General features: G+C 36.4%; 1 protein-coding gene across 1 annotated transcript in view; it reads right to left on the bottom strand.

Annotated features, from left to right (window-relative positions):
* The window catches only part of REEP3 (receptor accessory protein 3), a 97,728-nt gene that overhangs the window by 44,576 nt on the left and 38,931 nt on the right, over nt 1–14,221 (bottom strand). Inside the window, exon 2 of the mRNA XM_077894682.1 lies at nt 8,502–8,574. Coding sequence (XP_077750808.1) covers nt 8,502–8,574 — 73 coding nt within the window. The remainder of the gene's footprint in view (nt 1–8,501; nt 8,575–14,221) is intronic.

Below are 14,221 nucleotides of genomic sequence, written 5' to 3'. Positions count from 1 at the left end.
CTCTGGATTTGGAAATCCTGGCACAGTTGAGAATAGTAATTAGGTTCCAGTTTATAAGTTAAATATTGAAAGCCCCCAACCCTTATTTTCTCACCGGAATACGAGCAACCAAGCATCCTTTCAGAATGGAAGAATCTTCTCTCAAGAATCTGACTTGCATGAGAGAAAATACCTAAAGATCTAGGCATTGTTAATTTTCCAAGAAACAGTCATTATGGTTTGAACTGTATCTCCCTCAGATATGTTGAAGTCTGTTATGGTCTGAACTGTGATCACCCCGAATCCATATGTTGAAGCCATAAGCCCCAAAGTGACTGTATTTGGAGACAGGACCTTGAGGAGGTAATTAAGATCAAATGAGGTCATAAGGGGGCCCTAATTTGACAGAACTTGGGCCCTCATAAGCAAGAGACACTCATGAGAGCTTTCTTCATGCATGCACATAGAAAAGGCTATCTATAAGCCAGGAAGAGGCTTCACCGAAACCCAACCCCTATGGCACCTTTGGCTCAGACTTTCAGCCTCCACAGCTGTAAGAAAATAAACTTGTGCTGTTTAAGTTCCTCCCTGTATGATGGCAGCCTGAGCTGACTAATATGAAGTTCTAACCCCAACTACCTAAGACTGTGACATCACTTGGAAACAGGGTCGCTGAAGGTGTAATTCATTAAGATGAGGCTGTAGTTGGGTATAGCTGGGCCCTGAATCCAATGCTTCCTTGTAAGGAGGACAGAAGCAACTCTAAGACAGACACATAGGTCAGAACACTGTGTGACAACAGGGACAGTGTGAAGTGCTGCAGCTGGAAGGCAAGGGCCCCCTAGACTGCAGGAAATCACAGATGCTGGACACAGGCAAGAAAGGATTCTCCTAGGGACACTTGGGTGGCTTAATGGTTGAGCCTTTGGCTCAGGGCATGATCCTGGGGTCCTGGGATTGAGTCCCACATCGGGCCCCCTGCAGGGAGCCTGCTTCGTCCTCTGTCTGTGTCAGAGAGAGGCAGAGACACAGGATCCCAGGACCCCAGATCATGACCTGAGCTGAAGGCAGACATTCAACCACTGAGGCACCCAGGCGTCCCTAAAATAAAATCTTAAAAAAAAAAAAAAAGGATTCTCTTTGACAGGTTCCAGAGGGAGGTGTGACCCGGTGCACATCTTCATGATGTTCTTCTGCCTCCAGAACTGTGAGATATAAATTTCTGATTTTCTTCTTAAGCTATTCGGTTTGTGGTACTTCCTCTCAGGAACAAATATAGTTACCTCATCGGATCACCCTACAGTGAAAAGGACATTCAGCAAGTCTCACAGACATAGGGCTTCCAGCCAGCTTGTAATTATCATGCTCCAACACGAGCAGAGGACCAAGGACTACCCAACATTTGAGAAAACCATCCGTGAGAGACAGATACTAAGACAAACAGAACTCAAAGGAGAGACTGTACAGAAAGAACACGTCTAAAACACCATCATTCATAGACTGAGGCAAGAGGGAACCTATTGTAGACAACTCAAGAGTAGGACACTATAAGGAAGAGGAACATTCAGAGAATGAAAAGCACTCTTAGAAATTCAACACATGGGAGCAGAAATTAAAAGATTAACTAAAGGGTTGGAAGATGAAATTGAGAAACCCATCACAAAATAGTGCAAAAAGAAAAAGTGACAGGAAAGAGAAGAAAAACTATCAGAATATTAGACAATCAGTCCAAGTGGTTTATAACTGAATAAAAGGAATCCCAGACAGAACAAATGGTGAAAATGGAGAGGAGAAAATCATTTTGAGAAGTCAATTTAACTAACCAGAGCTGAAGGACAAAGAATTCCTAAGTTAAAAGGAACTATTGAGGATTTGGTAAAATCTATCACAGTCAACTCACACACATACATCATCATGAAATTGTAAACAATGGGGACATGAGAAAGATGCCACAAACAGGTAAGAATCAGAATGGCTTCAGACTTCTCCACAGCAACATTAAAAGCTGAAAGGCAATGGAGAAATGCCTTCAAAATTCTGAAGGAAAATTATTTACAATCTAGTATCTCAAAAAATTTGCCTCTCACACAGCCTTTTTGGGAAGGATGTATTTCCTTTAAATGAGGAAGTAAAATAAAAAGGAGGAAAACAGGGATGCCTGGCTGGCTCAGTGGTTGAGCATCTGCCTTTGGCTCATGATCCCGGGGTCCTGGTATTGCGTCCCCCATCAGGCTCCCTGTGATGAGCCTGCTTTTCCCTCTGCCTATGTCTCTGCCCCTCTCTCTGTGTCTCTCAGGAATAAATAAATAAAACCTTAAAAAAAAAAAAAAAAGAAGGAAAACAGGAGATTAAGAAATCTGAGGATTTAAAACAAGAGCCAGTATGGAATATCTGATGGATGTTGACACACTGAGAAGAAATCTATACAACTATGGAGAGTCTGGGTCTAAATGCGCAATACAAAATATCATATAAGTGAAAACTCAAACAAACGAAAAACAAGACAATGAATAACACCTGGGAAAAGAAACTACTGTGTAGGAAAAAAAATGATAATGTAGACACTGAAGAGACCAAATCCAAATAATGTTTTCATAATAAAAAAAACCCCTATATAACAGGTACTCTTATATGTCAGGTACTGATTTAAATGCTTTATGTTCATTAACTCATAATTCTTACAACCACCTGAGGAGGTAAGTACTATAACAGTTCTCATTTTTCAGTGAAGGAAACTGAGGCACAGGAAGGTCAAAACCTTGTACAATGACACAACCAGTAATAGACAGGGCTGTGATGATAACCCAGGCAGCCTGGTCCTAGGTGTTGTGTTTTTTATCTCTTTAGTCTATTGTGTCTTTCTAACTTAGCCTAAATAATGCAAATATTGAGTAAGACCCTGGAGGCAATCAGGAACAGGGAAATATGCACATGTATAGTGACACTGCATAGCTACTATTAATCATCTTTGATAGAAAGAAGTCAACTGATAATATCCATCTGAAAAATTAAGAAATAGCAATATAAGCATATTATTTAGATATGGAAATAAATACTAAAGGATTTGGATAAAAGGGCTGAAAGTAGTAGCATCAAGAGAGAAACAGGGAAGGGAAGGTGGGGGAACTGTTGTTTTCCATTATAACCTTTAGAAAACTGATTTTAAAATTATAAGTACAGCTTTGATAAAAATAAAAACTAAATTAAAAGTAGATCAGAATGGAAAGTAAACAGATAAGCATGTGGCTTGACAAAACTAATTTTCAGAAAATTCCACCTTAATCAGTGGGTTAAACTTTACACTTTCCAAATTAAAACCCTTGAATCGAATGAGTATTTTTAATCCAAAACATGAAAAGATGGGGCATCTGAGTGGCTCAGTTGGTTAAGCATCTGCCTTCAGCTCAGGTCATAATCCCAGGGTCCTGGGATGGAGCCCTGCCTTGGGCTCCCTGCTTAGCGGGAGTCTGCTTCTCTCTCCCTTGGGCCCTGTCCCTGCTTGTGCTCTCTGTCAAATAAATATATAAAATCTTTAAACAAAAATATGAAAAGATGCCTAGGGAACAAACACTTCTTGACAATAAAGAAATATATATTTTCTTTATTGTATTGTATTTATTGTATTTTTTCCTCTTCTATATTCACCCTGAAACTAGCAGACAACTTCAGATTTTACCAGTTGAAAAGAACTATAAAGCTAATAGGGGTGTATTTGTTCATTTTCCTATCACCCAAGTATTCAAGAAAAATTAGGTCACTTTCAAAACCAAGTCAATAGGGTTTTAGAGGGCTATTTCTAAGCTTTTAAAAGTGTAATCTCCCAGAATTTTCACTGTTCTTTGTTCTTGCTCACAGTAAATCTCAGGACCAAATGTCTGATTTTGATTTTTTAAGTGCTGTCAGCCAATCTTTTCATTGCCACGTTCTCCAACATTCTTAGAATAAGAACATGGTTTCCTAGAAAAGCTACAGCAATTACACACGACTTGGAAGTAAACACTCTATTTTCAAGTCACGAGATGGTATAAGCCTAAAAAAATTTGCAAAACCATACTAATTCTTCAGTAAGTTTACATTTCAATTACTGCAAGGCTGAAAGACTTTAAGTAGGCCATATCAGCCACACTATACAGGAAATTATATCCTAGGAAAGCTCTGTTTTAAAAATAGGCAAAGGAAGAAAGGAAGGTTGCCAAAATACACAGCACTTTCCATGTGTTTTGATTTGAGTACAGCATCTGTTTTATCAGGTGCAATCTACTATTTGCAGGCTTAAGGGGAATGGTAGTAGTTAGGGTGGAAAGAAGTAAATTAATCTAAAATGTTTGCTTTCTGAAAACAATTTTGAAGTAGATATCAGTGGAATTTAGGTAATAACCAAATACCACTAAGAAAATGAGCTTGGGGATAAGTCAGACTGGACTGTATAATCCTTAACCTAGCAGAATCAAAGCTGAGAAACTAGACCAATCTACTTAAGAAATGTACTCTTCAACTCTTCTTCCTGTTCTTATTCTGAACATTCATTCATTCATTCATTCAAATAATGAGTACCTACAATACACACCATGTACTGTTTTAGGAAGGGGAACATAGCAGTTAACAAAACAACAAAACTCCACGGAGCTGTTGCACGTGGAGAGGACAGACACACATACAGGCAGATAATATATGATAATATAAAAGGCTATTTTTTAAAAAATTTTTATTTATTTATGATGGTCACAGAGAGAGAGAGAGAGAGAGAGAGAGAGAGAGAGAGGCAGAGACACAGGCAGAGGGAGAAGCAGGCTCCATGCACCGGGAGCCTGATGTGGGATTTGATCCCGGGTCTCCAGGATCGCGCCCCGGGCCAAAGGCAGGCGCCAAACCGCTGCGCCACCCAGGGATCCCAATAAAAGGCTATTAAAAATATAACCAGGAAATCTGAAGAAGGTGAACTACCATATGCAAAAGAAAGCAAAAATGGATGGGATCACTATACAGGAAAACTTTTTTTTTTTTTTTTTAAGATTTATTTATTTATTTATTCATGAGAAACACAGACTGAGAGAGAGGCAGAGACACAGGCAGAGGGAGAAGCAGGCTCCTCAAAGGGAGCCCAATGTGGGCCTTTATCCTGGATCCGGGAATCACGACCTGAGCTGAAGGCAGGCACCCAACTGGTGAGCCACCCGGGCATCCCTCTATACAGGAAAACTTAATGAGAACAGAGTTCTAGTAAAACTGTTATGATAAGAGTTTAAGTGAGACTCAGCAATAAAATAATATTCAAGCATTTTGTCAAAAGTAAACTTACATTGGAAATAATTAAAGAACTGCCAACACTTTCAAAATCTCACTTCATCTTTAACTATTCTGATCATAGTTGACTTAGATGCTTCTGAGTCCTGCCCCAGTACAGGCTAAGTAAGCAGCCTCCGTGGCCTTGGAAAATATCCTATTTTTGTGGCCCTGGAAAGTGTGCTCTGGAAGTCTGTCTCCTGGCTAGTTGTGAAAACTGTTTCTACTTTTTCCTGAAGCTAGAATCCTTACCTACTTTTCTAAAGGTAGCATGGTACAAGAGAAGGAATAAAACATTAGAAACAAGATATCCAATCATTCCTGCCTTAATGTGACCCTGGGCAATAATATACTTCTCTGAGAGTGTAATATTGAAATATTTTTCTTATTTATTTATTGATTTAAAGTTGTAGTGAGGACCAATGAGATGTTATGGTACACAGAATAATGTCTCCCACTCCCAAAGAGGTCCATGTCCTAATTCCTAAAACGTGTGCACAGTAGGTCACACAGTAGAGGAGAAATCGAGCTGCACATGGAATTCAGGTTGCTAACCAGCTCCTTATGGTGGAGAGAGGACCCTGGGTTACTTAGGTGGACCTGACATAACCACAAGCATCCTTATAAGTGGAAGAGGGAGGCAGAAGAGAGAAAGAACCAGAGACATAGAAATGTAAGAAGTCTCAGCTCAATATTTCTTGCTTTGAAGATGATGAATAGAACCCTGAGCCAAGGATGTATGCAACCTGTAGAAGCTAGGAAAGGTAAGGGAACAGATTTTTCCTTAGAACCTCCAGAAAGAGTACAGCCCTGTAGATGCATTTCAGATTTCTGATCTCTAAGACTGTAAGAGAATAGTTGGGGTTGGTTTAAGCCGGTAGGTGCTTGGCAATTTGTTACAGTAACAATTGGAAACAATAATATGTAAAAGTATTTTGAAACTCATAGGAAATCATATACATGCAAATGTTCTAATGTGGTATCTCAGCTTGATCTCTCCAGCAGCCTTGATGGCAGACAACTTGGTCACAAAGTCTTCTGAGTTGTTATTTCCTTGTTAAAGGCTAATGCGCTGCTTTTTCTGTTTTAAAGCCTGACCATTTCTGCTTTTAGCTTTCCTTTCCCTTGTGGAGAGTTGATTACCATGTAACTATCAAACCAATTCCCTTTCTACTTCCTTGGTTTCTCTTCAACTACTCCTTATGCTGATGTTCCCAAAACAATGTTAAGAGAACTTTCCAAAATTACAATATTATAGCAAAATTATGTACAAATAATTCCTACTTTGTTGATAATGAGTTATTCTCTAAACACTACAAGGCAATCTGTTTAGTATATACCTAACTACACATCGTATGCAAACATATGTGTATATATATCCACATATATAGTCTTATGGTTTTTCCATCAGTGTGAATAAGAATGTTACTGGATTCTCTTCCACAGGTTATCTTCAACTTATGAAGTAGAATTAAAATTTCGGGGTTAGATCTTTCTTATTAATCCCAAATTTATAGAATAAATTATAGTTATAAAAATTTGAGTGTTTTATTAAAGGATTAAAACACACAAACCCATGTTTCTAAGTCTTTAAAAATTAACATTAATAAAGTTAACTGATGCATAGTAAGAAACAGACAAATATTTTATAATGGTTCTTAGATCAACCCCTAAATAACAATATCTTTTCTGCTCTTTTAACATTAATTCATACATGATAGGCCCATTTCTTTTTTTTTTTATAGTATATACTTTCATATTTCTTCCTGTTATTCCCTTTTTCTTTTAGGGCATGGTATTTGTGTACCCACTGATAATATCTTTGTATTATTAGACCTTCTCATATAGACTTCATTTTCAATTTGTACTTAATTTTTTTCCAACAAAATCACCCAGATTTAGAGGGAAGATAGGGGAATACCACAAATACAAATATATACACAAAGACACACGGGGGAACACCAGTTATTGCATATCCTGGGTTTACAATACTTTTATAGGTGAAATGGGTACAAAGTTGAGAAACTTCACCCTGTATTTGAACTGTGGTTAGATTCAGAAAAAAAGATCTCCTTTAATAACAGTACAACAAACAAACATTCCAAATAAGAAGGAATGTATTGGCTACTTTAAAAAAAATATTTTATTTATTCATGAGAGATACACGAGAGAGGCAGAGACACAGGCAAAGGAAGAAGCAGGCTCCTCACAGGGAACCTGATGTGGAACTTGATCCTGGGACTGGGATCACACCTGAGCCAAAGGCAGATGCTCAACCGCTGAGTGAGCCAGGAGTGCCTGGCTAGTACAGCTGATCCTTGAACAACATAGGTTTGAGCTGTGCAGGTCCACTTATACCTAAGTTCTTTTTCAATAAATATAGTAAAGTCCTATAAACATATTCTTCTCTTCCCTATGATTTTCCTTAACATCTTTTCTCTAGCCTTTAATTTTTTTTTAAAGAGAGGTAGAGAGAGAGAAAGAGGAAGGGCAGAGGGAGAGCAAGAGAATCCTTGCTCTGGAATTTGGCAGGTTCCATAGCCAGTGCGGAGCCCAACGTAGGGCTTGATCTCACAACACTGAAATCATAACCTGAGCCAAAAATCAAGAGTCTGATGTGGAACAGTCACCTAGGTGATCCATTCTAGCTTACTTTTAATACAGTATTTAACATACATGGGGAGGAGGGTGTGTGTGTGTGTGTGTGTGTGTGTGTGTGTCCATGCCTGAGCGGCCCTAACCCCTATGTTGTTCAAGGATCAACTGTAGAGTCTGACTTAAGAAGGAAAAGACTGTCTGTAATTGTCAGTAGTGATAGGTATCTGTATATTTAACTCAGTTAAAAAGTTATAAAACTCCTATGAGAAAAGGAAAAAAGTTTGGGGTGGGAATTATGTTCTTAGTGTATCTATAAATTCACAGGCTAAAAAACACAGTCGTCCCCCCACCCCCAACTTCTTATACTGGAACTTAGACAAAATGGATAGCAGTAGATCCGATTACCCATTTAGGTAATTGGAAATCATGCACTTATTTAAATGCCAACTGACAGTGAACTTTTTTTTTGAAATTTCACTTTGGAATTGTATTCAAAATTAGTTTATGAAGTTAGTCTTTTTATTTATATAAACTTTTTAACCAAAAACATTATCCCAGCTATTTCTAAAATAATTATTTTCTAGTCTTGTATATCACAGATACATTAAGCTAGAATTAATCACCCATAAAGCTATACTTACGTATTCCTTCACGTTTTTTGTTTTCACAGCTTTGTAGGAGTAATATGCAGGATAAAGCATCCCAAACACCAACCTAAAAGTAAAAAGTATGAGAAGAGCAATCAAATACAACAATGCTTTTAAGAGCTTATAAAAATTTCACCCAATAGAAAAGTAGAAACTACATGGGAAACATACAACGGTGTAAATTTGTATGAATGCAAATTTGTGCACAGACTAAATCCACTCAGAAAAGCAAAGTAAAAATACTCTTTTTTTTTAAAACAAAAAGGATTTTAATATTCTAGGTATAGTTTCATGGGAAAAAATTTATATTTTAAAAATAATCATAAAAAACTTTCTCATTTAACACCTAAAACTAATATTAACACCGTTAATTATACTTGAATTTAAAAATAAAGCCTTTGTCATCACAAAGAATATTCTACGGTTCCTTAACATTTGGAAAATGAACAAAATCACCAAAAACAAAAATTGTCCCAACCGTACCAGAGATAACTGCAGGCAACATTTTATTGTATACAAATCCTACTTTTTATCCACATGTAGTATTCCCATAATCTAAATTTGTACTTGCAAATACATAATAGGCTTATGGTTGATTTCCAGGTTATTGCCATTGCACATATCATAAAAACATTTCTGTCCATTGGGGATGTTGCTGCTTCAAAGAGTACATATATTTTTACCTATTATCAAAATGCCCTCCAGAGTAGTGGTTCTACTTTACATTCCTATACATTGCTGATCATTGGCATCATTATTTAAAAAACAAAAAAGTTTGCCAGCTAAGTAGGAGAATCTCATAGATGTTGTAATATACATTCCTGAATACTAGCAAACCTGACTTTCTTCTTAAGTGTTTACTGGCTTTTTGATACATATGGTATATGATATCCTGTTGTCTACTTTTCTGGTCTATTTAAAAATCTTTTGGAATAGTTTTAAATTTACAGAAAAGTTGGAATACACTATAGTTACCACAAACCCTACACCATCTTTCCTCCATTATCTACATCTTGCAGTAGTATGGTACATGTTACCACAATTCACAAACCAATATTGATATATTACTAACGGAAGTACATACTCTATTCTGATTTCTTTAGTTTTTACTTACCATCCTTTCTGTCCCAAGGTCCCATCTAGGACAACACATTATATTTATTTATCATGTCTCCTTAGGTCCTCTTGGGTTAAAAAAAAAAAAAAAAAGGTTCTCAGACTTTCCTTGGGAAATGACTGCAACAGTTTTGAGTATTGGTGAAGAATATTGGAGGAGATCCCTGCACTGGAATTTGCTGCTCTTCTTATGATTAAACTGAGGTATGGGTTTTCAGGAGGAGGAGTACAGGAGGTAAAGTATCATTTCATCTTATGATATCAAGGACATACTATCAGTATGATTTATCACTGTTGATGTTAACCTTGACCACCAGGCTGAGTAGTGTTTGTCAGACTTCACTGTAAGGTTACCCCCTACCCCATACCTGTTCATGCTGTGTTCTTGGGAAGGAAGCTGCTATGCACAGGCCATACCTGAATAGGGAATTAGTTCCACTTTCTTGAGTGGAGTATCTACATGAATCATTTGAAATTTTTCTGCCTTGGACATTATCTATTCTCCATTTATTTCTTCAATGATTTACTTATTATCAATACTATACTTTGGGTTCTAATACAGTAATAACTTCATTTTGTTGCTAAGGCTTTGAACACAGATCTTTCAGTTCTTTCCTGTGTCCCTTTGACAGATGTATAATTGTGAGGGTTTTTTTTTTTTTTTTTTTAACAATTTGCTACTTTCTGGCACTATATGATGCCCAGGCTCATCCAATGTATATCCTGCCTCATTCCTAGAATCAGTCATTTCTCCAAGGAGTCTTGGTTCCTTTCACTGGAGAATGGTATTTAAGATCAAGTTCTGGGTGCTACATATGTTCACTGTTACTGGAGTGTTGTAGGTTCTAGGTCCTTCTCTATTTTGCAGATTAAACAATATTTGTCTATGTTCTTATTATCTTTTGATATTGTTTATAGGTCTTTTTTTTTTAAAAGATTTTATTTATTTATTCATGAGAGAGAGAGAGAGAGAGAGAGAGAGAGAGGCAGAGACACAGGCAGAGGGAGAAGCAGGCTCCATGCAGGGAGCCCGATGTGGGACTCGATCCTGGGGTCTCCAGGATCACGCCCTGCCCCAAAGGCAGGCACTAAACTGCTGAGCCACCCAAGGATCCCTAGGTCGTTTTGATATTATTGTTGTGTGATGCTGTTTCGGTATTATTTACATATTGATAAAATGTGTTGAAGAAAGTTTGTTGGGCTGTTAAATAAATACCACAGATTGTATGGCTTAAGCAATAGGTATTTATTTTCTCACAGGAGGCTAGAAGGTCAAGAGCAAGGTGCTGGTGGGTTTCGTTTCTTTTGAGACCTTTCTTCTTGGATTGAAATGGCCACTTTCTCACTGTGTCCTCACATAGTCATCCCTTGGTCTGTGTAACCTTCTTATCTTAGAAGAATACCGGTCACATTGTATTAAGATACCTCAAAGATCTCATTTTAACTTAATCACTTTCTTTAATCTTTTATCTCCAAATACAGTTACATTCTTAGGACCTCAACATATGAATTTGGGAGGGGGATACAATTCAGCCTATAATACCGATATTTATGAAGTTTTATATTAAATAGGTGTTTGCATTTATATTAAACAAGCTTTTCTTACACTGCAAGTGATTATCTACACTTCTATATTTTTAGTCCATTTATAATTTATTTTTTGGTGGGAGAGGTATAGTAAATACCTGTTGACTTTGTTATTCCTCACAAAGATGAACTCTGAGTTTGGTGCTGTTGTCACCAGCTCAAAGGAATACCAAGTCTTCTGCTGGGGATTTTATCTTTACCAAGTAGAAGCCACATCATTGACAATCTCTGCCTTATTTACAACACTACCCTGGGAAGGCTACTTCAGCAGAAGCCAATCCAGACTCTGGATACGGGATTTTTAGCCTGTCACAGAACCTAGGGCTTTACGATTCAACACAGGGCAACCCCTAAAAGGCAGAGGGGCTATCCAGCCTAGTGAGTTCTGAGGAAGCAACAAACCTTATGAACTGGGGTGTCAACCAAAACACAATTTCTAGGTCTGCTGTGTTCATTCCCACTGCTGACACAAGGTACAAGTCCCACAGTTAGCCTTCACAGCTCTAGTTTAAATATTCAATTTAATTTCAGCCCAGTTTGTATTTTCCTTTAGAATTTGGATACAATTGATTATCTTCCATAGTCCCACGTCATCTTGTATCACTAGATTTAAATTTAACACGAGACTCTTCACTTCTATCACTGTATGGATCTTTGACTCCACCTTTTTTCTGCTATAATATCCATCCAAACTCCAACCCAGTTTTATTGGTTTTTCCTTTGTGAGAGTCCAGGCATCTATCTTCCTATTTTATTTTCAAACCCATGGCCAATGATACATTTAGGCTCATGCCATTTCATTTGACTTAGCTGAATTATTTTCCCAATTATTTCCCAACACATGCCTCTGGCTCCAATGTCAAATCAATCTCCCCAATATATCTTACTGGATTGCCTTTGCTTAAACACTTCAATAGCTGGCCTCCTTACCTAGCCTTGTTGACCAGCCCCTGTGGTGGTGGCTCATCAAGAACATAATTTGAAAATCTCTTCCTCATATAAACCATCTGCTCCAACATGGTTTCCTCAATATGCTTCTTTTTATTATTTATTTATTTTTTGCTCAATTAATGCCTCTTTTTCCCTTCGAGACTGCTACTCCTCCATAGACTTCTAAATTGTTTTGAATTTTAGAATTTGTCAGGATTAATCATTTGCCTTTAGTATATTCTAGATTATATTTTATAATGTAACTGACTTCTAAAACATAATTTTCTCACATACAGTAAGGATTTGGTACTAGTTGATACTTTGTATATAGGTGCTTTGCTTTATTTTTTTTAACCTCTGTATTGAATACAATCACTCAAATGAATAAACACAATATCCCCTAGCACCTAACTCTTGTAAGAGTAGGAAAAAAAAATGCATTTCATTTGGAACATGGGAAGGATTAAATGTCTTAGTAAACAGTGAGACAATTTTTAAGGGTCACCACTATCATAATTTATTACTGCTCTAATGTGGATATTACTGAGTAATTTATTACTAACATCTGTAATATTTTCTAGGTGTTGTTTTTCTTCTGGTTTCTTTAATATTGGGTCCTACTCTGGATGTTTGCAACCTGGGAGGTCAGGCATAAAGCCAAAGCATGATGCACAGTGTATAAAATCAAATAGTTTATTTTAAAAGGCCACCTACAAGATAAACTCATGGTTTGTAAAGAAAGTGTTTGCTACAAATAAAATTCACCTATAAATTTGAACACTGTTTCAGTTATAGAGGCAAAAAACAAATAGTTACTCATTTCCTCTTAATCTTTTTTTCTGCTTAAAGAGGTAAAACTTTGCCAAAATACTCACGATACCTTTTCCTCCCATGGGGGTAAAGTTTTCTCTATGTATACTGGCTATATTGAAAAGTTTGTACTATTTAAAAAATTTTTATGCAAGTGTATAATAGAGATGGCCCTTGTATCATATTTCATATATGGAAAATAATTGAAATAGCTATTTTCTGGACAGATGTTCAGACATAAATCCATCCTTCGCCAAAACTGTCTTAGAGAAGAACAGCATTGTTCAAAAGTAAGTCTCAGAAGCAACTAGTAAGAGTGCTCTTAGTACTAGAATAATGTCCTTAAACATAAGTTATCAATATTTCATTAAAAATTGATTAAAGCTTTTCCTAATTAAGATCCTAAACAAAGCTTACTCTATAATTTTTAGAAGATATAAAATAGTAAAAAAAGAAAGAAAGAAAGAAAGAAAGAAAGAAAGAAAGAAAGAAAGAAAGAAAGAAAATCACTGGTAATTCCATTAACTGAATGATCTTTTTTGTTAAATGCCATTCAAACATTTATATTTGTCATAATTTTTAGCAAACATTCTGAAGTCTGACCTGTCATTCTCTAAAATGCCTTAAAAATCTTAAAGCACCAATAGAAGTTTAATAATCAAATTGACCAAGGGTTAATTTATATCTAAACAAGTTACAAAACACTAATTCTAAGGATTTAAACTTTTATTATAGTCATTCTTTTAATAAATGATTATGAAAAATGAAAGCCTACAGTATAGAAACAATGGTACTAATAATAATCCCCCTATACCTATCACCCAGTTCTAAGAATGACTAACAATGATCTTTAACATTTGGTATTTTCCGTTTTTTTCTACAATATCTTAAAAAAAACCATTTTATAACAGAGTTAACATACTTAAAGACAATATTTTAGGGAAATATATTTCAAAACCTATTTAAAACATAATTAACTGATATCTTAGAGCATATAGACTTTTATCCTGCCTTTTCACTAAATGTGGTATTATGAGCATTTCCTTACATCTTTATACGTATCCTTAAAGAACGTCATTTTAAAAACTACACGGTATAATATTCCCTCATATGGATGAAAATCATTCAAATCCTTTCCTGTCTTTTCTATTTTAATGAATGCTATGATGAATAATCCTTCTATGATTACTAAAAACAGCAATTTCTACTGACATTTATAGTAGGCAGGATATTAAGCACTTTCCATATATTGCTGCATCTAACTGTCACAA

This window comes from Canis aureus, chromosome 4 (genome assembly GCF_053574225.1).
Source record: "Canis aureus isolate CA01 chromosome 4, VMU_Caureus_v.1.0, whole genome shotgun sequence".
In the NCBI taxonomy this organism is placed as follows: domain Eukaryota; kingdom Metazoa; phylum Chordata; class Mammalia; order Carnivora; family Canidae; genus Canis; species Canis aureus.
This window is presented reverse-complemented; position numbering and strand designations above follow the sequence as displayed.